The sequence below is a fragment of the Pan troglodytes genome, chromosome 1 (genome assembly GCF_028858775.2).
Source record: "Pan troglodytes isolate AG18354 chromosome 1, NHGRI_mPanTro3-v2.0_pri, whole genome shotgun sequence".
NCBI classification, from domain to species: domain Eukaryota; kingdom Metazoa; phylum Chordata; class Mammalia; order Primates; family Hominidae; genus Pan; species Pan troglodytes.
Window position 1 is genome coordinate 106,871,942 of NC_072398.2, and position 22,686 is coordinate 106,894,627.

Sequence of the window (22,686 nt, forward strand, 5' to 3'; positions counted from 1 at the left end):
GCTGGGATTACAGGCATTAGCCACCACGCCCAGGTGAGAAGACAGATTTTAAGAGAAGGAGCAGGGCTGGTATCTGAATAGGTATTTGGATGTTAGGGGAAAACCCTTTTTGGCCTCTGTGGTAGAGCGATCGGAAGGTAAAAGTGCTGTTTACAAGAATAATCCATTGGAGATCTGGGGATTGGGGACGACTTATAGGATAGAGTGCTCTTGTTGAGAATTTCCCGAATGAATCTCATGTAGGTTCTGTCACAGTAAGATGGAGGAAAACTTTGATGGGGTAAGTATCACAAGTGGCTGTCCTATAGGGGGAAATCCTAGCCTGCAGTAATGTCAGTGTCTCAGTATTCAGCCGGCGAGCCACTGAGCTGCTCCAGGGGTTTAAAATAGAATGCATAGAATACAATGTGTACAGCTGGTGATGCTTTCCAGGATCAAAATAGAGCCCTTGTCTGATCCCATTGACATTGTAAGGTTTCGATCTCTCATACCTGCCACAGACAAGTACATTGTAGGCATTCAACTTTTAAGGTTTTATACATGCAAACTTTATGTTTTCCTGCCACACTACACTTGGTGTCCACAGAAGTGTAGTTTGTATGTTGCCTCTTCTTCCTCTTTCAACCAGAACACTTAGATCTGTGATCATAGGATGTAAGCCTGTGATTCTTTACTTTTTCTAATAAGAAATACAATTTTCAAGATCCAAAAATTATTAGATTCTTGGCTGGGCATTGTGGCTCATGCCTGTAATCTCAGCATTTTGGAAGGCTGAGGCAGGCAGATCACTTGAGGTCAGGAGTTTGAGACCAGCCTGGGCAGTACAATAAAACGCCATGTCTACTAAAAATACAAAAATTAGCCAGGTGTGGTGGCATGCACCTGTAGTCCCAGCTACTTGGGAGGCTGAGGAGGGAGAATCGTTTGAACCAAGGAGGCAGAGGTTGTAGTGAGCCAAGATTGTGCCACTGTACTCCAGGGCAACAGAGAGAGACCCTGTCTCAAAACAAAAACCCCCAAATTATTAGATTCCCTTCCAACAACTTGATAGCCATATTATTAGTATTTCTGATTAAAGAATACATAACAAAAAGCCGCTATGATTTCAGTAATGCTTTTAAGTTAATTTATTAGTCACACCAGAATCTACATCCAATTGAAATATAGTATATACAAATATTTGAAAGATATTTATTCAGGCTGAAGATTATGGTATATAGATTCCTTCTGATAACCTCATGGCCTCACAGGTTCAAAACCCATGTTTGTGAATCACTCATACAGATTGGGGCTAAGATGCATGTCCAGAAAACTACCTATTATGCATGAAAATTTGTAGGCTTATTTGAAGGCAATTGTATCAACACATTTTGAAAGCCAAGACACAAGTATTTTAAGTTTCTGTTTAACCAAGTCTCGAGATAAGCAGAGTAAATAAACTCTTTAGAAGCAAGACTCAGTTGGTATGTACAAAGTGGGATTGCTTTGTATATATTCCTCTTAGTTTGAGTCAGAGTTAGTAATCTGATGCTCTTAAATGTCTTCATAAACTTGGGCAGTGATGTTTCCTTTCTGTGATTATGTGTCACAGATTTTTATATGTGGACTATAATTAGTACAATGGCTGAAACCTTTCCTATAGTTGGATATATCTTCTGAGACTTCCAGTGATTGTATAATGTTGAGTAGCTCCAGAAGATTATTTGAATAGTAAAAACAAAAGACATCTCTACCTATGTGAGTTTATTATTTAGTTAGAAACACAGAACTAACTATTTAAAACAGAGAAAGATTAAGATGAATGTGATGTAGTGGAGAAAGCTTTGGAGACTTTGGAGTCAGAATTCAAATGGCTCTAGGTCCCAAATCCAGACTCTCATTTTGATTCTCAGAACAATTCTGTGGAAAGAGAAGATACAATAGGCAATATCCCTTTTTACAGATAGGTTAACAGAAATAGCATCTCAAAACCTCATTTGCACTGGGTGAGGTGGCTCACGCCTGTAATCCCAGCACTTTGGGAGGCTGAGGCGGGTGGATCACTTGAGGTCAGGAGTTTGAGACCAGCCTGGCCAACATGGTGAAACCCCGTCTCTACCAAAAACACAAAAATTAGCCAGGCATGGTGGTGCATGCCTGTAATCCCAGCTACTTGGGAGACTGAGGCAGGAGAATTGCTTGAACCCAGGAGGTGGAGGTTGCAGTGAGCTGAGATCATGCCACTGCACTCCAGCCTGGGCAACAGAGTGAGACTCCGTCTCAAAAAAAAAAAAAAAAAAATTCATTTGCCCAATGACAAATAGCTGGTATGTTGCAGAGCCAGAATTTGAATCCAGGTCTTTTTGACTCCATGGCTAGTCCTTTTATCTCCATAGGATACAGTCTAAAATCCTTAGTTTGAGGTTCAAGACTATCACTAATAAGAGTCTTACTCATCTACTTCAGCCATATCTCTTTCCGTTCCCACAAACCTTAGCTCCCACATTTGGCAGGTCCTTGCCAAGGAGCACAGGTAAAGTGTCTCTTTCCTTTTAATGGCTCACCATGGAGCTGTAGCTAAATTTCTGTGCTCTTACCCCTTTATTCATGTAGTTCCTCCTATCAGGAATATCCTGCCCACTCTCTGCTTAACTATGACAAGAGGTCATCTGTCCAAAGAGAAAGAAGAGAGTTTGTGGATTTAGGAGAAAAGAAAAGACTCCAAATACTGCTATGGGCATTTATTTAAAAAGAGAAATGACCAAAGAGGTTAACAAGTATTTAGATGAAGCTGGGCAGTTGTAGTCTGTGGTGCTCTTGGTCTGCACAAATCTTCCTCTTCCTCCAGCAGTGCTGTATGGATGTTGTTGAATGTTGAGGTCTGTCTGCATTTCCTCATTTTCATGCCAAGTCAATCACTGGATCTGGCTGTCTTCCTTTCTGTCCTACCTATCTTTGCTTGTTTTCTCTCTCTTTCCTTTACAGTGTTAAATAAAAATTTATTCCCCCAAAATTTGGTGTTCTCATTTTGTTTGACTTGACTTATTTTACTATGTTGATGAAGAGGGAGGAAAAGTTTTTCTCGGGTACAAAAACGCATATATTTATCCAATATTTGAGGACTATACTACCCACTTTGGTGAAAGCTGTTCTGTTTATTTACTGGAGCTTAGGAGGGAAGAAGGCAAGTTTGCCCTGATGGTGAGGAGCAAAGTCAAGGATTACACTGATTTGCCCCAGCTTATATTTCCACAGATTCTTGGTATATTTAGCATCTCTTCCCCTGTGCCCTGTTGCATTCTTCTCTGTGCTTATTGTAATGAGAAAGATACTAAGCCAGAGTCAGACTCATCTTGCTGTAGCTGTTTTAAAAGTTTCTTTTGGCACAAGGCTTACAAAGCTGTGGAAAGAAAAAGTTTGTATTACTGCCTTATAACTTAGAATAGCAACAAAATACCTGATATAATGAAGTCTGACCTGTCCTGAGATGCGTGCGTGATAGGCCCTCATGACTGTAAAGGGATTGGAAAAGGAAAGTGGGAACTATTTTCTGTATTGCATCTTATTACTAAATTAGGGTTGTAATCTTGAGCAAATCTGATTCTGGTGGGAGTGGGAAGGGGGCTAGCCTTTGGTCGCTCCTTGCTGGAAGGAACAATCAAAGAAGCAATAGATGCCACTCAAAAAGTTGAAGGTAGGTTTTCCACGTATAGCTCTGAATTGTTGGCACAGTGGTAAGACAAGGATATTCACTGAAACTAGTTCATGAGCTGAGAGAGGCACAGAGGTCCAGGAAACTCCCTCCTCCTTTTCCCCACATGTAAGCATGATAACTTGATCTATGTGGTGTTTCTGGACCTGAAAAAGCATGTGTACTGTTCTACTGAATACTACCTCTTTCAATAATTCTACTAAGCCTTGAGTTGGGGAAGAAGGATAAAGAAAAGAAAGCTTCTAAGTAGTGTATATTTTCTCGTTTAATCAAATATTGAGCTTTGGTTTTTTCCTTTGGTTAACTTTAAAGCTACTTGAATTGAATATAGGAGAAAACAAAAAATTGGATTCAAAAGCTCATTCTCTTCACCTGAGTGGAAAAGGAAAAAAAGCCCAGAGATGATTTTTTTTTTTCTTTTTTTTTTTTGCTCTAGGATGACTTGGGAATCAAAGATAGTAACTGGTAGTAGGTTGTATGGCTAGACTCAATTTCCCCTTTAGAATTTTTATTCTAAAATAAAATTTTACTGGTTACAGTGGCCTAACCAAGGGAATTTAAAGTCAACAAAAAATTATGTCTAAAGGTTAGACTGTTTCATATTCATGTTTCCTCCTGAAAACTGGCATAGGCTTAAATTTGGAAGATCCTTACCAAGGATTACAGATAAGGTCTCTGTTTTCTTTTTGAAATCTCTGTTTTCTTTTGATGACTTGCAAATAAGGGACTGGAATAGGGAATATCTAGGTGGTCCTGTTTCTGGAAAGGGGAGGAGTCAATCTCAGAATGAATGGGGTGGTGAAGGATGTAAGAGGTGCTTTGCATATAGTACATCATTACTGAGTGTAAGGTTTTAGAGTGAGAAGGATCTGTATTAATTGCTGTGACGGGCAACAATTAACACTTTTTTTTTTTTTTTTTTCCTTTGAGAAAGTGTCTCAGCCTGTCACCCAGGCTGGAGTACAGTGCCATGATCATGGCTCACTGCAACCTCAACCAGCCTGGGCTCAGGTGATCCTCATGCCTTAGCTTGGGACTACAGTTGTGTGCCACCATGCCTGACTAATTTTTGTATTTTTTTGTATAGTTGGGGTTTTGCCATGTTGCCCAGACTGGCCTCAAACTCCTAGGCTCAAGGGATCTGCCTGCCTTGGCCTCCCAAAGTGCTGGGATTACAGGCGTGAGCCACCGCACCAGGCCCTATTTAACTTCCTTGTGTCTGTTTTCTGATGAGTAACCAGGGGATGTTTGCTTGCAAGTGTTGTATAAGGTTAGAATCATCATGTGTAAAGCATCTGATTCATCATACAGGTTCTTTAACAAATTTATTAAGAGCCTGCCATACGTGTGGGACTTTTCGTTGGGGTAAAGAAGACAAAGTCCTTACATATATAGAGCTTACATTCTGATGCCATTCAAAACAGTGGTAGTTATTGATTTGAGGAATGCCTAAATAAAATGGAGTTAAGAATGCCAAGGCCAGGCAAAAACCTGAATCAGTTGCTTGTTATGCAAAAACGTTATGACAAATTATTGGAAGTTTCACTTTTTGTTATCTAATAGGGAAAACGCTAATCTATATTGGTAAATGGTTTTCAGAGGACTCAGCTATATGTGTTTAATATACTCAATCTGGCCATCAGCCTTTGCTGAGGAGCCGCATTGTTCAAAACCCATCTCCAAACCAAGTCTGTCTCTTGCCTTTTCTTCCTCTAATAGCCGAAAATCTGTTGCTTCAACTTGTAGCCCTCTGTTCATGAAGTGAGTAGAGGTAGTTGTACTAACTTGCCTCTCTCACAGGCCTTCTTTCCTAATGAGTCTTACCTCCTACCCATTGAAAAGTCTGATTTATCTGTCTTCCTCCTTAGTGCCTTTGGATCAGTGAAACTGGTTTGAACTTTCCTGTGGATAGCCAGGGCTTGAGTAACATTTTTCTCTCCCCCTGGACATCCTTTCCAACCTTCTCCTCCTGGAGAATAACCAAGGTGGCAGAAATATAATAGCACCCTCATTGCTTGGGGTGCTTACGGCTCTTTTGGACATACCTTGAAGGGCCACAAGGCTGGTGACCAGCATTACCCAGACCTTTTCTTGTAGGAAGCCTGAACTGAGAGTGCCTTCATTATGGCTGAACTCAAGGTGTTGTCTTTGTTTCAATCCCGTCACTGTGTAGTTCCCTGTCTCTGGTTCAAAAGAGAATCATGGATCAGGGGAGGGTTTCAGAAATCATCAGTATCTCCTTTTGCATCATCTCATAACATCTCTTTTATGATCTCCAAGGATTCCTCCCTCTGTAATTCGTTGCCCAAATAAGTATTTTTAACATTGTGGGTAATGATGATGTACTTAGGCAGCCATAAATAAGTATAGAATCTCCTGTGTGTCAGACACTAGGGATGCAGATAGATCTTAAAGTAATTCTAAAGTTTTGCCACAGAGATAGCTGAAACAGCTTAGTCGCCTTGGACTTGGGTATCCCCAAATAGCCCCATTTTCTAGAGTGGTTGAAGCAATCTAGCATAAGTTAAAATCTTGCCCTTTTGGAATAGATCTGGGTTTTGTTTGTTTGTTTGTTTGTTTTGTTTTTGTTTTTTTGAGACAGGGTCTTGCTCTGTCATCCAGGCTAGAGTGCAGTGGCGTGATCATGGGTCACTGCAGCCTCATGCCCCGAGCCCAATCGATCCTCCCACCTCAGCTTCCCTAGTAGCTGGGACTACAGGCATGTGCCACCACGCCCAGCCAATTTTTGTATTTTTTGTAGAGACAGGTTTTCACTATGTTGCCCAGGCTGGTCTCGAACTCCTGGGTTCAAGTGATGCACCTGCCTTGGCCTCCCTAAGTGCTGGGGTTACAGGCATGAGACACTGCACCTGGACTAGATCTGGATTTTTATCCATCATTTACTGTTGGATGAACATAAATTATCTTCAAGCTTGAGTTATCACAGGACAATAGCTCAAAAGACCATGGAGATTAAATAATATAATATCACTTAGCACAATGCCTGGCCCACACTAAGCACTCAGTAAATGGCAGACATTGCTTTTTATTTTATTTTATTATTTCTTTTTTTGAGACAGAGTCTGGCTCTGTCGCCCAGGCTCGAGTGCAGTGGCGCAATCTCGGCTCACTGCAACCTCTGCTTCCCGGGTTCAAGTGATTCTCCTGCCTCAGCCTCCCAAGTAGCTGGGATTACAGGTGCGTGCTACCACACTCGGCTATTTTTTATATTTTTAGTAGAGACAGGGTTTCACCATGTTGGCCAGGCTTGTCTCGAACTCCTGATCTCAAATGATCTGCCAGCCTCAGCCTCCTGAAGTGCTGGGATTACAGGCGTGAGCCACCACCCACCCTGACATTGTTTATTATCTGTTACCTGTCTCTTCTTAACTAGTTTTACCTTCCAAAATGCACCTAATTTCCACACTTGGGGAACCATCTAGATGTGCTGACTCTAATACTTAAATATGCCGAGAAGATGAGAAAAGCATTCTTCCTTAGGGAGAATCTTCACAACTAAAACAATATATTAGGAGAACAGGATTTAGGTTATAAGGAGCAAGGACTGTGTTATACCTCATTCTGTTCTCCAAGGCATAGCGCTGGGCCTGGGATGCACAATACATATTTGTTAGATGAATGAAAGAGGAGTATGCACTAGTGCAGTTTAACTGAAGCAATGTATTCACATAAATAGAATGAAATGCTATAGAGTCTCTAGTGCCAGGCTAATGTAATTTAGACTTTATTCCATAGACAGTGAGAAGCCATTAAAACTTTGAGTGATGTGGCATGTACAAATTAGCATTTTGGAAAGACAAGCTGGTGGTAGTATGTAGAATGGATTGGAGGCAGAAACAGTATTTAGAGTTGCTGGACCATTTATTAGGCAACAGCTCAGTGCTAGGCCCTGTGGTAGGTGTGGGAGATACAAAGGTGACTAGGGCACAGTTGCTGAACTCAAGGGACTCACTAGTTAGGAGACTATAGGAATATGTTAAGTGTGAGGTGATGAAGACCTGAAAAACACCTTTGGAAGGAAAGGAATAACAAAGTACTGCTATTCTTCCCCACTAAGTACTGCTGTGCGGAAGAACAGCAGTACTTAGTAACTCTCTGAATTGGGGGTTAAGAAAAAAGGAGGAACCAAAGTTGACTCAGTCATGAACAGAAATAGGGTCTCAGGAGGATAGCTTTGATACTGAGTTTGAGGAAATGGTGGGACATCCAGGAGCTAGGAGTACAGTTTTTAGTTTAAACGTTTAATTAAAACTTAGGAAAGGTGTTCAAGCTGGAGAAGTTGATTTGCTGGTCAGTTGCAGGGAGATGCTGGTTTAAATCGTGGGTAGATGAGAACTAGGGAGAGGGAGTAAAGAGAAAAGGTTGAAGGGGTGAGAAGTGAGTCTTGGGGAATACTCATGTTTGAGAGGTGGGAGGAGGAAATAGAGAAGACGAACAGCCAGGCGGGTAGAACAGCCAGGGGAGTACAGTCACAGAAGCCACTGGAGATGACAGTTTGATGAAGGAGGGAATAGTCAGAAGTGCTGAATGCTATAGCTAGGTCAGACAGGAAGACACCAGGAAGCAAGGAACAAAGTCAAACTAAACAAGTTGAAAATTTGAATTAACTAGGAACCATAGGAGGTGATTAGAAACATTTGTTCCAAGGCTCTGGGCCAGTTTTTCATGGGGGGAGGGTGGTGAGTGGGTAATTTATACTTATTTTTCTTAAAAAGTAAGATAGGCCAGGCACGGTGGCTCACACCTGTAATCCCAGCACTTTGGGAGGCTGAGGCGGATAGATCACCTGAGGTCAGGAGTTTGAGACCAGTCTGGCCGTCATGGCAAAACCCCGTCTCAACTAAAAATACAAAAAAATTAGTTGGATGGGTGGTGGCGTGTGCCTGTAGTCCCAGCTATTTGGGCAGCTGAGGCAGGAGAATCACTTGAACCTTGGAGGTGGAGGTTGCAGTGAGCAGAGATCACGCCACTGCTCTCCAGCCCGGACCACAGAGTGAGAGTCTGTCTCAAAAAATCAAAGAAAAAGAAAAAAAAAAAGTAAGATAGTTGTAAGTTCATGGAGAAGTAAGATAGTTGTAAAAGTTCATAGAGAATAATAGCAGTGCCCTTTTGTCCTCCTAGGCTTATTGTCTGAGACAACCACTGTCAACTCTTCGAGATGTCTTATTATATTCCTAAATAATATGCTCATATTGCTGCTTCCTAGTGATAAAATTTAGACATTTTCTATTGGCTTTCTGCTACAGTAGATGAAGATGTGCTAGAATATAGTAGATGAGGATTATACTTTCACCCATTTTCCTTCTCTGCATTCTTCTAAAAATAATTGTACCACAAATTTTATTTAAATTAGTCATGTTTACATAATTTGGATTCTGTGTTATTTTTTGCAAAATCAAGTTGTGTGCTATGTTTCTTTTGTAAAATTTAGTTTTTTCTAGAGCCTGATTTTATTTTTTTACTGGCAGAGTTTTCCATATCCATTTCTTTAATCTTTTTATCGGGTCTTTAATGGGCCTTTAGAAAGATGATCTGTCGATTCCATTTTTACCTCCTAGAGATCTCCCTTCCAGAGTCTTCTTTCTCTTGCTCTCTTCTGGACTAACTGCCCTTTTTTAATTCTAGATTTTCCTTTTTTTTTTTTCTTTTCCACTAGAGATGGTGTCTCCCTGTGTTGCCCAGGCTTATCTCTAACTCCTGGGCTCAAGTGATCCTCCCACCTTGGCCTCCAAAAGTGCTGGCGTGAGCCACTGTGTCCAGCCTTGAACTTCCTTGTTAGACTCCTTGTTTCCTGGATCTCATTTTATCCCCTTTATGGATTCACTTTCTTGTTTTACTGAAGCACATCCTCTGGTAGCTTCTTTGAAAAGATCACATGGAAGGCAAATTTTTTTAAGTCATTGCATCTCATGATAGTGTCTTTTTTCTTTCCTTACATTTGGTTTATAGTTTGGCTGAATATATAATTCTAGGTAAATTTTTTTTTTCCCACAGAATTTTGAAGGCTTGCTCTATTGTCTAGGAATATAGTTACACAGAGAGACACTTTCTGTTGGGCACAATTTGACTTAAGGAAGCCACTTAAAGCTGGGGCTGGAGTGGCCATATTTAGGATATGCCAAAGTAGTAATGGAGCAGGGGGAGCATGCATAGAGTGAAAGACAGATGCAGAAGCCAGAGGCCTTGCTGCCTCACAGTTTGAAATGGTAACTGTTTTGCGTCCTGTCCCCTTTCTAGTTTCTGATTCCAGGAGCTAGAACTCATGAGGGCCAGCTGTACTTTTTTATTTTTTCCTCCTTTAATCTATGGTACTTTGAATTGGTTTCTGTTTCTTCCAACTAAATGCTCCTTAAGACAGACACCCATATTATCTCAAACCTAATCTCATTGTCTGCCTGAATTTAGAAATATAGCCACATTTCTGGGAGAGTTCTGAATTGGGAATCAGGAGGCCTAATTTCTTTCTTTTCTTTTCTTGTTTTTTATTTTTTTGAGACACAGTTTCGCTCTAGTTGCCCAAGATAGAGTGCAATGGTGCAATCTCGGCTCACTGCAACCTCCGCCTCCCAGGTTCAAGCGATTCTCTTGCCTTAGCCTCCTGAGTAGCTGGGATTACAGGCATGCACCACCACACCCGGCTAATTTTGTATTTTTAGTAGAGACAGGGTTTCTCCATGTTGGCTAGGCTGGTCTTTAACTCCTGACCTCGGGTGATCTGCCTACCTCAGCCTCCCAAAATGCTGGGATTACAGGCATGAGCCACCATGCCTGGCCAGGAAGCCTAATTTCTATCTGTTTTTACTTTCACCAGTCAGTGAGTAGCACTGGACAAGTCTCTTCAACCCCTGTGTCACCATCTCCCTGTCAGTAAAAACGCAATGGCCACCCCAAGTAAGAGTTTTAAAATTAAAGACAAAATGAGATTATGTTTGTGTGTGCGCTTTGAAGAAAGGCAGCATCTGCCAATGGGGATGTTGGAAAAGGATTGAGGAAGAAGGAAACTGCCTTTCCAGGACCTGAACCATCTGGTTACATCTCCACTGTCAACCCTGCTCACTGTCCCACCTGGTAGCATTAGGAGTATTTGAGACTCACCTGTGAATAGAATGGAGAAAAAATGGCCCTGAAGGCGGATACCTGACTTCTGGCTTCTGGCACAACACTGGTAGGTCCCACTGTGCAACGGTGTGACTTGGCTTATGGTGAACATCAACTGAGATGATATTTCACCAACACCATCTATCCCAGGATCCCTTTTAAGTCTGAGCTGTTTTAAACTGGTCTCAGGAGAACAGTCTCCAGACCTGTCCTTGCACAAAAACACTACAAACCCCTCAGCCTCTTCTTTCTTATGCCACACAGTACAGATTAAGTTTAGTCGCGTTCCTTCCTGGGAAGCTGAGCTGGTGATGTTAATGCATCCTGGAATGGAAAGGGAAGAATTACCCAGAGGTCAGGTAGCATTCTGTGAATTTCACCGTAACTGCTCCTTATCACTAGAAGTCTTCAAGGAAGGACTGAAGCAGAACCTGGCAGTAGTGCTGGCAGACAGGAAATACAAATTCCAGCTCTATCGATGGCTGTGTGACTGTAAGCAAGTTACCTAACTCCTTGGGCAGTAGTTTATTCATCTGGAAAATGAAAATTAAGGGACTAAATAATATGCTCAAAGCATCCATTAATTCATAGGTTTATTTGTTCCTCCACTTAACAAATACGTTTAGGTATTCACTCTGCCAAGCCCTGCTGGGGCTATGAGGACTAGGACGTGAGCCCCACTGTCAGACCTTTTTTTTCCCCTAACCATTAGATGACCAGGGATTTTTAATTTAAAAAAAATTTTTTTAAAACAAGGTCTTGCTGTGTCACCCAGGCTGGAGGGCAGTGGCACAATCGTAACTCACTGTACCTTTGAACTCCTGGGCTCAAGCAATCCTCCTGCTTCCGCCTTCCGAATAGCTAACACTACAGGTATGCACCACTATGCCTGGCTAATTTTTTATTTTGTAGAGACAGATTCTCACTATGTTGTCCAGGCTAGTCTTGAACTCTAGGCATCAAGCAACCCTCCTGCCTCTGCCTCCCAAACTGCTGGGATTACAGGCATGAACCACTGTGCCTGGCCACTCTCAGAGTTTAAAGCCTAATGTAAAAACAAATTAGCAAAAAATTACAATTGAATTCCACAGTTATTATAATTGAGGAATCTTAGAGATTCCTGAGTCTGAAGCATCAGGGAAACTTCACAGTGAAGTTAGTGCTGGAGCTGACTTGAAGGATGAGTAAAAGTTTTTCTAAGAAATATAGGATGAGAGAGACCACAGAAATACCAGAGATGATTAAAAACAGCCACTGTGTGGAAATGGAGTGAGAATGGACTGGAGAAACAGACTAATTATTGAGGGACCATTGATGTCCAAAGACCATGACTCTGATGGTGCCAATCTGCCCACTTGGTTTTCCCTGTAAGTAATCTGTAACCTGGATACAGAAGTGGAGAAAATAGTTGGGTTAACCCAGGATGTTTTGGCTCGATGGGTGTCTCTGACCTAATTTTGCAATGCATTGGCCCTGCCAACTTTGTACTGCCCCTCACTCTCCTCAAACTTCACTTCCTTCTGTAGTTTATATTTTGTAGTCCATTATTATAATCTCTCCCTTATATCCACCCTCAGCTCCCTTAGCTTTACTCCTACTGTGATGGATCCTCGCAAAACCCCAACCTCGGTTAAATCCAGCTCTCTGCTGAAAACTCATCCGGCAGATGCTGAGGCTGCCAGCCCCCTCCCCCACTCCCTTGGCAGCTTGATCCGCTATGACTTGCTTTTCCTTTTAAGACTCCCCTTGGTATACATAGTAAACTAAATTCACTCTCATGAAAACGGTGAAGAGGCAGAGATGGAGGCTGCCCCCTACATATTGAATGCCATTCTCCTACAAGAGTAAGAGATATGGGTCTTCCAAGACCCATATCTGAGGGAGACCTGCAATCCCAGCCATTGATTAACTCCAAAATGGTTTATATTTTATTTCTACTTTCCAGCTGGAACTTCTATAGGGTCTCTGTTAGAGTGCTTTTCTGTATATCAAATCCTCAGTATAGCCATAGAGGGCAGGTATTACTCTTCCCATTTTATAAATACACAAATTGAGGCACAGAGTGGTTAAACTAGCTGCTGAAGTTAATGAAGATTGCAGTATCTGGATCTCAAACCTGGATTTCATAAATTTATAGTATATAAGAGCCTAAAGGAATCTTAGGTTGAGGCGCAGATTGCCAGGCTCTTTGAAACATATAGCAGAGACAGAGTGTCTGATAGAGAGGCAATAGTATCAGTTCTAATGAAAAAGAAAAAGACAATATATTCTTTACCCTTTCCTTAATGTCAAGGAGAGTGAGTCAGCCGGGCGCCTGAGGATCACCTGAGGTCAGGCAGAGTTCGAGACCAGCCTGACCAATATGGTGAAACCCCGTCTCTACTAAAAATACAAAAATTAGCCGGCGGTGGCGGCATAAGCCTGTAGTCCCAGCTACTCGGGAAGCTGAGCCAGCAGAATTGCTTGAACATGGGAGGCGGAGGTTGCAGTGAGCCGAGATCACGCCACTGCACTCCAACCTGGGTGACAGAGCGAGACTCTCTCAAAACAAAACAAAACAAAAGAGTCCTTTGTTTCCCCACTAGAGAAAATCACGGGATCCAGCCCTTCCCACAAGCCCAGGATCCTCCCCATGGCCGTCTCTGCTCTAGGGTCTATCCTCACCACCAGACTGGATGTCCACAATTGCCAGCAGGATGGCCAGGGCACAGCAGCCTCTGCCGGGTTCCAACAGCATCCTGCACGCTGTCAGCAGGCCCAGGAACTTGAAGCAAATATTGGCTCTACTGGTATCCTTGGCTTCAGTCTCCTAAAAGCACAGGGGGACCCACTAGACAAGCCTTCCAGGGTTCCAAGACCATTTCCCCATCCCAGGCTCTAGCTTTGATTGGCTAGAGTATGATGGAGGTAGAGGAGGGCTTGGGCATGAGAGTCCAGCTGGCTGGGAAGTGAGGCGGTAAACCAAGTGAGATACACTGGGAGCCGGGGAGGGAGGGGCATAGGGAGACACTAAAGGCTATTTTCTCATATATATATTTTTTAAGTTAAATTGGATTGCTGGGTCAAAGAATATGATGATTAAAACTTTTTTTCTACTATAATCAGATTGCTCTCCAAAAAGGCTGTTGATAATCAGATGTTCACCAAGAATGCTTGATAGTGTACATTTTTCCTCGTGCCCTTGCTAGCTCTGGGTATTATCTGTACTTTAACATTTTTGCCAATCTGATGGATGAAAAATTAGATCTGCTTTATGTTGCATTTCCATGATTAGTGAGGTTGAGGATCTTTTCATATGCTTATTGGTCATTAGTATTCCCTTGTCTGTGAATTGTGTGTTCATATTCTTCACATTTCTTAACTTTTAGGCACTTTCTCCGTATTAGAGATATTAACCCATCTGCCATTTTTTTAGGCCAATACTTTCTCTCAATTTGTTGTTTGTCTCTTCACTTTTTTTATGAGGCTTTTTTTTCTCAAGGAAAGTTTACATTGTATGTAATTAAATACAACATATCTATCTTTTCCTTTAAGTTGTCTGGGTTTCCTGCATTGTTTAGGAAAGTTTCCCTCCAATTGAGGCTATAATTTTCTTTCAATATTTTTATTGTTTTACTTTTTATAGTTACATCTTCTAATCCTGGCTAAGAAAAATTACTCCTGTTTCAAAATAAACAAACCGAAGAAAAACAAACACTTGAATTTCATCAATAGGGAAATGGTTTAATAAGTTTCAATTAATCTATGTGACAAAATATTATGTATTATTAAAAGAATGAGATACTTCTATAAATATGGGCCTGGAGGGATGTTCATGATATAGCATTAGGTCAAAAAGGGCCAATTGCAATTACGTATATAAAATAAATACATTTTTATTTTAAAAAATCCTATGTGTGTATATGTTTTAAAAATATATTTAAGGTTTTGTAGTTTATAACTTTTGAAGAGGTAATTACATTCACAGCATTTAAAATTCAAAAGGGGAAAACAAGAATTTTTCTATAAATTTATTTTTCTGATTTTTATAATCAGCTTGTCTAGTCTTGCCCTTCCTACTGTGTGTACCATCAAGAAAAAGTCCTATTGGTATTTTAAAATTGGGATATGTTCAATTTATATTTTAACTTAGGGAGAACTGAATTTGTTGTGACATTGATTCTTTTGATCCGAGAATGTGATATTCATTTTTCAAATATGTGTGTCTCAGGTATGTATAGAAGTTTTCTTCATAAAGTCCTCGTCCATTTCTTAGCTAAGTTTGTTTCTTGAGTAATTCATATTTTTTCACTATTGAAAATGTCGTCTTTTACCCATTATATCTTTTTTTTAATATACTTTAAGTTCTAGGGTACATGTGCACAATGTGCAGGTTTGTTACATAGTTGTACATGTTTCATGTTGGTTTGCTGCACCCATCAACTTGTCATTTACATTAGGTATTTCTCCTAATGCTATCCCTCCCCCGGGCCCCCACCCGCGGAACGTCATCGGTGTGTGATGTTCCCCACCTTGGGTTCATGTGTTCTCATTGTTCAACTCCTACTTATGAGCGAGAACATGCAGTGTTTGGTTTCCTGTCCTTGTGACAGTTTGCTTAGAATGATGGTTTCCAGCTTCATCTATGTCCCTGCAAAGGACATGAACTCATCCTTTTTTATGACTGCATAGTATTCCATGGTGTATATGTGCCACATTTTCTTAATCCAGTCTATCATTGATGGACATTTGGGTTGGTTCCCAGTCTTTGCTATTGTGAATAGTACCACAATAAACATACTTGTGCATCTTTATCGTAGAATGATTTATAATCCTTTGGGTATATGCCCAGTAATGAGATTGCTGGGTCAAATGGTATTTCTAGTTCTAGATCCTTGAGGAATCCCCACACTGTCTTCCACAGTGGTTGAACTAATTTACACTCCCATCAACAGTGTAAAAGCATTCCTATTTCTCCACATCTTCTCCAGCATCTGTTGTTTCCATTCGTTGTATCTTTTAACTTATTTTTTCAGTCTCTTTATATCATTCATTATATCTTTTAATTTTTCATTATTGTTCATATATGAAAGGCTATTTGTTTTACTAGATATTAATTTCATACCCAGCTCCCCTCCCTTAATTCTATCATTTTTCAGTTGATTCTCTTGGATTTTCCAGTTATGCAATCATATTATGTGTACATAATGATAATTACTTCCTTTTCTATTTTATATCTCTGATTTCTTTCTTCTAATTGTGTTGGTTAATATCTCCAGAAAAATATTAAATAATAATGGTAATAATGAATCTCTGTCTTTTTTCTAATTTTAATGGGGGATGCTTAAATGTTTCCTTATTAAGTATTATAGTAGCTTTGAGAATGAGATGTATTTTATTATGTTAAGGAATATACATTTATTTCTATTTTATTAAGAGTTTTAAAATGTCAAGGATGGATGTGAATGTTTTATTAATTGCCTTTAAATATCAACTAAAATGATATTATTTTTCTTTAAGATATATTAAGATGGCGATCTACATTAATAGATTTCCTAAAATTGATACATCTTTGCAGTCCCAGACAAACAAACAAAAACTGAAGCCATTTGGTCATAGTATGTTGTTATTTTCTTTTGCGACAGAGTCTCACTCTGTCGCCCAGGCTAGAGTGCAGTGGCACGATCTTGGCTTACTGCAACTTCCACCTCCTGGGTTCAAGCGATTCTCCTGCCTCAGCCTGCCGAGTATCTGGGATTACAGGTGCCTGCCACTGTGCTCGGCTAATTTTTGTATTTTTAGTAGAGACCGGGTTTCACCATCTTGGCCAGGGTGATCTTGAACTCCTAACCTTGTGATCCACCCACCTTGGCCTCCCAAAGTGCTGGGATTACAGGCGTGAACCACCACGCCCGGCCTAGTATGTTATTCTTTTAATGTGCTGCTGTATTCTGTTTTATAATATTTTATTTAAATTTTTAAAAATTGAAAGGCCCAGTTGCGGTGGCTCACGCCTGTAATCCCAAGCCTTTGGGAGGCCGAGGTGGGAGGATCACTTGAGCCCAGGAGTTTGAGACCAGCCTGGGCAGCAAAGTGAGACCATGTCTTTACAAAAAATACAAAAATTAGCCACGTGTGGTGGTGCGTACCTGAAGTCCCAGCTACTCAAGAGACTTAGGTGGGAGGAGCCCGGGAGTTCACGGATGTAGTGAGGTATGATCTTCACTGCACTCTGGCCTGGTTGACAGTGAGACCCTGTCTCAAGAAAACCAAAATCAAAAATTACACACACACACAAATTAACCAATCGTACAAGATATTAAAAATATAATACACCATGACAAATGGAATAAGGTTTCATTTTTAGAAATTCTTGGATGATTTAATATTAGGAAATCTATTAATTAACATACTACTGGATAAAAAAGAAAGTCACTATTACCTTCTGATAACATCTTACATTAATTCCCACTAAAATCCTAAGTAAAATGGTAATGGATGAATACTATTCAATATAATGGAGAAATGTATATCTCAGATAAAATTGCAGCATCATATTTAATGGTAAAATATGGGATAATTTCTATTAATATTAGGAGCAAGGCAGAGATGCTTCCTATTATTTCTGTTATTTCACATTGTTCTGAAAGTGTTTGCCATTATATTTAGACAAGAAAATAAAGCAAAGGGTATAAATATTGGAAATCTTAAGGCAAATTTATTACTATTTATATGCGATATAACTTACATCTAGAAAACCCAAGAAACTTAATTAAGAATTATTAGAAACAATAAAAGATAGAGTATCTGAATAGGCAGTTCACAAAAGACGAAATGCAATAAAAAGTTTTTCAGTTTTACAAGTATTCAGGGAAGTACAAATTAAAAATTCAGAGTTCAGAATTTCAGAATTACCACCTGTTAAGTGAACAAGAATTTAAAAGATAAATCAAATTTTGGTAAGGGTAAGAAGAAATATGTGCAATCATTCACTCTAGGTAGAACTATACATTGTTACGGAGCTTTGGGGGAATACTCATTATATATTAACATTTCAAATGCACATACCCTGTCCCTTTGGCTATAGCTTACAGAAATAAAAGCATGAGTGTGCTAGTATATATGTACAAGGATATTCACTGCAGCATTTTTTATAATACCAAAAAAATAGAAACAGGTGAAGGCCAGGTGTGGTGGCTCACACCTGTAATCCCAGCACTTTGGGAGGCGTGCGGATCACCTGAGGTCAGGAGTTCGAGACCAGCCTGGCCCACATGGTGAAACCCTGGCTGTACTAAAAATGCAAAAATTAGCTGGGTGTTGTAGCAGGTGCCTGTGATCCCACCTACTCAGGAGGCTGAGGCAGGATAATTGCTTGAACCTGGGAGGCAGAGATTGCAGTGAGCCAAGATCACGCCACTGCACTCCAGCCTGGGCAACAGAGCAAAACTTTGTCGCCTTCCTGCCCCCATAATAAAAGGAAACAGGTGAAGACCCACTGGTGAGAATGGTTGAATAAATTATTGCAGATCCACAGAATAGAATGTTATGTAATTATAGTTTGTATAAAATAATAAACTAAATTAGTGTATATACATACAATTTAATAAGGTACTTATTATTACATAAGATTAAAAATTTTCCTGGATATAATTATTAGTAAGAAAATATGGTAGAAGGAAAAGTTTCATTCATTATAGCAAACAACCCATCAAATGTCCAGAAAAATGTAACAACATTCCGAATAGGACCTATGGGATACAAACTATACAGTACTATTGAGGAACATAAAAGAAAATCTAAGTAGAGACGATTGTTAATTTCTTCTGTACTTATCTATACATTTGTCACAATCCTAATAAAACATCCCAGCAGCAGCTCATGGTATGGCCCCAATGTCCTTTCCTAGCCTTGACCTCTCCTTGTTCCTTCTCCTGTGTTATCATACCTTCATGCTACACCAGAATGTCCTGGTGACTCTTGAAACATGGAATATTAAGTGACAAAGAGGATAAATGAATAAAATGACAAATCATTTTATTCAAAGAGGAAGATAAAGAAGGATTGCAATTATTCATTCAGCCCAGAATTATGGTTAAAAAGCGTAGACTCTAGAGCCAGAGTGTTTGTGTTCAAATCCTGGTCCTAAAACTTAATAGTGGCGCCGGGCGCGGTGTCTCACGCCTGTAATCCCAGCACTTTGGGAGGCCGAGGTGGGCAGATCACGAGGTCAGGAGATCGAGACCATCCTGGCTAACACGGTGAAACCCCATCTCTGCTAAAAAAAAATACAAAAAATTAGCCGGGCCTGGTGGCGGGCGCCTGTAGTCCCAGCTACTCGGGAGGCTGAGGCAGGAGAATGGCGTGAGCCCGAGAGGCGGAGCTTGCAGTGAGCTGAGATCGCGCTACTGCACTCCAGCCTGGGCGACAGAGCAAGACTCTGTCTCGAAAAAACAAAAATAAAAACAAAAAAAACTTAATAGTTGCATGACTTGGTCAAGTTTCTTAGGCTCCTGGGCCAGGCACTATGCTCAGCCTTTAATAAATAGACATATTTCAGAAACACGGAGCATCTATAATGTGTCAGACACCATGGGGCACAGAGAGATCACTAACACAGCAGAGGCAGACGTTTTAGTGGTTAAATGGTCTCTAGAGTCAGACCAGGATGTTTCAGATCTGGCTTTGAAACTTAACTATCTGTGTAATATTGGGCAAGTTTCTTAATCTCTTAATGACCTATAAAATGGTGACAAAATATTCCCTTCCTTGGGTTGTGAGGGTCAAATGAGGTCACCTATGTAAACTACTTAGCACAGTGCCTGGCAGAGAGTAAGGGCTCAATAAATGATAGCTATGATTAGTTTTATGCTTTCTTATATTGGAATCAGTGGACAGTGTTCCAGGCACATCTACCTGCAAGACTGTGTTTAGTCCTTATAAAACACTAAGCTATTATTATTTTTTAAAATTTATTATTTGTACGAAGCATATAGAGGCTTGGACAGGACTTGTGACTTGCTTAAAATCACAGCTCCCAAGTTGGGGAGCAGGACTCTAACCCAAGTTATGAGAGTCTTTCTCTTGGAGTCCCCTTTGTCCCTCTCCTCACAGCCGCTCATCCATTCACGAACAGCTGTTAACACAAGAACGACTGTACTAAGAAAAGTAATAAGGTCATAAAGTGTCAAGGGGCAGCACAGGAGAAATTCTGGATGAGGGATGTGGAAAGGCTGCAAGATGGCAATGAAGTTAGGCCTTCATAGTTGTTTGTGGGCTCTGGGGAGCTGGTGACTAAAGAATACGGTGGGTGAATTAAGGTGGGGAATGGGCTGAGGAGATCTGGCTTCCAGTCCTGGCTCCGCACTAGGTAGCTATGGAATGTTGACAAGGTCGTGTCCCTTCTCTAGGCGTGTTTCCTAAGGGACTGGTGCAGCGGGATGGGAGGGGCGCAGGGTAGGGACCGCTTCCAAGGAGAGAGAGGACAGGCGGGAGGGGCTGATGCAGCTGGTCACTCCGCTGGAGTGGCCAGGCTTCGCGGTGCCTAGGGCCGAGTTGAAGAAGGGCATGTAAGTCTGTTGTGGGCCCCTCACCAGCGCTGGGGGGCAGCGAGGTCACTGGGCAAGGATGCTCTGGGAAGTGACCTTGGTGCCCGGGAGGGGAGCACCCTGTTGTGATGCAGGCGGGGCAGCGCGGAGCCGGCGGCGCTGATTTCGCACTCTGGCCGCTAGAGGGCGCTGCCTTTCAGCCAAAGCCGAGTGACCCCCTACCTGCCCCGCGTTGGCCCGCGTCACTCCAGCCACGGGCCATCCAGCGAGCATGGGGGCTAGCCAGGGAAAGTCTAAACTAGGAGGGGAGATGAGGGGGTGCAAAGTTGGACCTGGTGGGTCCTGGGGACGCAGCATGTACTAGAGCGGCACCTGGCCCTCAACAGAGGGAGAGCGGGTGGTCGTGAGAAGTCTGGGAATTTTCCGGGCCCACTACACGCCAGGGGCGGGTCTCCCCTCTTAAAACGTTGTGAGCCCCAGCGCGGGCAGGGGGCGAGGGTGCCCGTGGAGTTGGCATCCTCATCTTTGATGGTCCCCGGGGCTCCTGAGCTGCGCTGGTGGCCCCAGGGCTCGGTGCCTCTCTCAGGCGACAGCTCACAGACGGCGGGAAACTCTTCCCTCCCGCACCTTCGGAGGCGGTCCTGGAGTCTTGTGGACTCCTGGGTTCAAATCCAAGCTTTGTGTGACCAGCACATTGCTGGACCTCACTCAGCCTCACATTCCTCTTGTGTTTAAAACTACCTCATAGGAATGTGGTGACGGTTAGATGACACATAAAGCTTTGCCAGAGGTTGCTGGACCTCACTCAGCCTCACATTCCTCTTGTGTTTAAAACTACCTCATAGGAATGTGGTGACGGTTAGATGACACATAAAGCTTTGCCAGAGGTTTTCTGGGGAGGGTGGGGACAAGAGGGCAAGGAAGAGTCTCCATTTCCTCTGCCACCGGAGCCCGGATCTAACCTCTCAGAGGAGCTGGAAGGTCAGCTCTGAGCTCCACAAATACCTCTGTATACAGATCTCCCACAACACTGAAAAAGATGCCCAGAAAGATCTCATTTGCAGCTGTGAAGGGGCTTCTTTTTCAATCTCCACAACCCCAACTGCCTTAAAGTAGAACCAGACTTGTTAGTAGACAGAGGTTTGGGCTGGGGGGCCCTTGAAGCTCTTGTCTGAGATCTCAGGCTTCCTGCTCAACACACCAAAGCAGGTGCCTGACATAAAGGCGCCATGGACCTCTTTGGTGGTCTGGGAAGGCATATGGAGTCCCTTCTCAGAACAACATTTAAAAATTAATAAGATACATGGGATAATAAAGGGAACAAATTATGACAAGACAGTTGTCAAAACATTAGAAGAATGTGTGGTAGAGCAGTACACATGCTTCTTTAGATTTGACATCAGCCTAATAACTGTTGTAATTCTGTAGTAGTGCTGAGCGTTAAGGACATTTGGAGAAATCTATAAAAACTGTAATGAGATTTGAAAATATTTGTGTTTTCTATTGATGGCAAATTCTATTGTGGTTCATTGTCTACATTCATAACTGAAGCAAGTGCTGACTTTCAATTAAAGATTAGTGAAAATAAAGATGTATTTTTCCCCCAATTCACAAATCCCATGAATAAATCTATTCACGGACCTCCAAGAGGTCCATGACGTGAACCACCTAGGACATGAACTTCCCCCGGAGGTGCCTCACAGGGCCAGCTCCAAGCCCCGTGGCACCTCCCGGCTTGTCTCAGGCCAATCCTTGAAGAGCTCCAGCAGATCTAAACTTTGGTAACTTTCCTCTGGTAATTTGAGGAATTCCTCCATTTGAGGAATGTCAGAATGGGGCCAGGATTCCTGAATGCCCATGGAAGAAAAGCGAGCATGCTGGTCTGGCGGGCAGAAATAACCTTCTCCCCAGGCTCCAGAGGGCAGAGGACATTTCCCTCCAAAAGGCAAGTTTCTCAGGGACCTCATGAGAAGCCTGTCCTCACCTGAGCAGTTCTGTCAACCATCCCATCCCTTCACCTGGACCCCAGGTCCCCAGCAGGCCTTTTTACCTCGAGACAGAAGTTCTTCTTTCTTGTTCTCAGACTGGGGGCTCACGTTGAAATGGCTCTCAGTCCTCAGATTGTCCTTGCATCTTGTTAAAACCCTATCTCTCCAGTTTCATCATTGCTCACACTTTCATAGCTGTTATTATATTCGCTCTTTGAAAACCACAGAATGGGTTGTTAGCAGTCATAGATCTTCTGCCACCCCCACTGTGGATTTTTTTCTCCTTTCTCTCCTGCAACTGGTCCTCCATCTCCTTCTCCTTTCCTCTCCCTTGTTTTGTCTTTTTGGTGTTAGAAATAGA

General features: G+C 41.8%; 2 protein-coding genes across 4 annotated transcripts in view; one reads left to right on the top strand and one right to left on the bottom strand.

The window, feature by feature from the left end:
- Positions 1–1,996: 1,996 nt before the first annotated feature.
- CD160 (CD160 molecule) lies at positions 1,997–21,541 on the bottom strand. 3 transcript variants are annotated; one of them, XM_009427790.5, is made up of 6 exons: positions 20,965–21,541; positions 16,939–17,044; positions 13,475–13,619; positions 10,808–11,134; positions 5,737–5,874; positions 1,997–3,379 (listed from the first exon to the last, which is right to left on the bottom strand). In XM_009427790.5, exons 3-6 carry the CDS (start codon positions 13,545–13,547, stop codon positions 3,372–3,374), a joined length of 546 nt encoding a protein of 181 aa, XP_009426065.1. In that variant the 5' UTR covers positions 13,548–13,619; positions 16,939–17,044; positions 20,965–21,541; the 3' UTR covers positions 1,997–3,371. The 3 variants fall into 3 exon arrangements, with proteins under 3 accessions (XP_009426065.1, XP_054526035.1, XP_063671577.1); XM_054670060.2 differs by lacking the exon at positions 1,997–3,379 and having other exon boundaries at positions 4,115–5,874; XM_063815507.1 differs by lacking the exons at positions 1,997–3,379; positions 20,965–21,541 and having other exon boundaries at positions 4,115–5,874; positions 16,939–20,180.
- The window catches only part of PDZK1 (PDZ domain containing 1), a 47,668-nt gene continuing 45,229 nt past the window's right edge, over positions 20,248–22,686 (top strand). The window contains exon 1 of the mRNA XM_063815213.1: positions 20,248–20,358. The gene's annotated coding sequence lies outside the window, so the exon portion shown is untranslated. The remainder of the gene's footprint in view (positions 20,359–22,686) is intronic.

Coding starts and splice junctions, on each gene's coding strand:
- CD160 (XM_054670060.2), bottom strand. CDS start 13,547: ATGCTGTTGGAACCCGGCAGAGGCTGCTGTGCCCTGGCCATCCTGCTG. Junction 11,135..13,474: donor TGTGGACATCCAGTCTGGTG/GTGAGGATAGAC, acceptor TTTCCATTCCAG/GATGCATTAACATCACCAGC. Junction 5,875..10,807: donor TTTCTCCATTCTATTCACAG/GTGAGTCTCAAA, acceptor CTTTTGAACCAG/AGACAGGGAACTACACAGTG.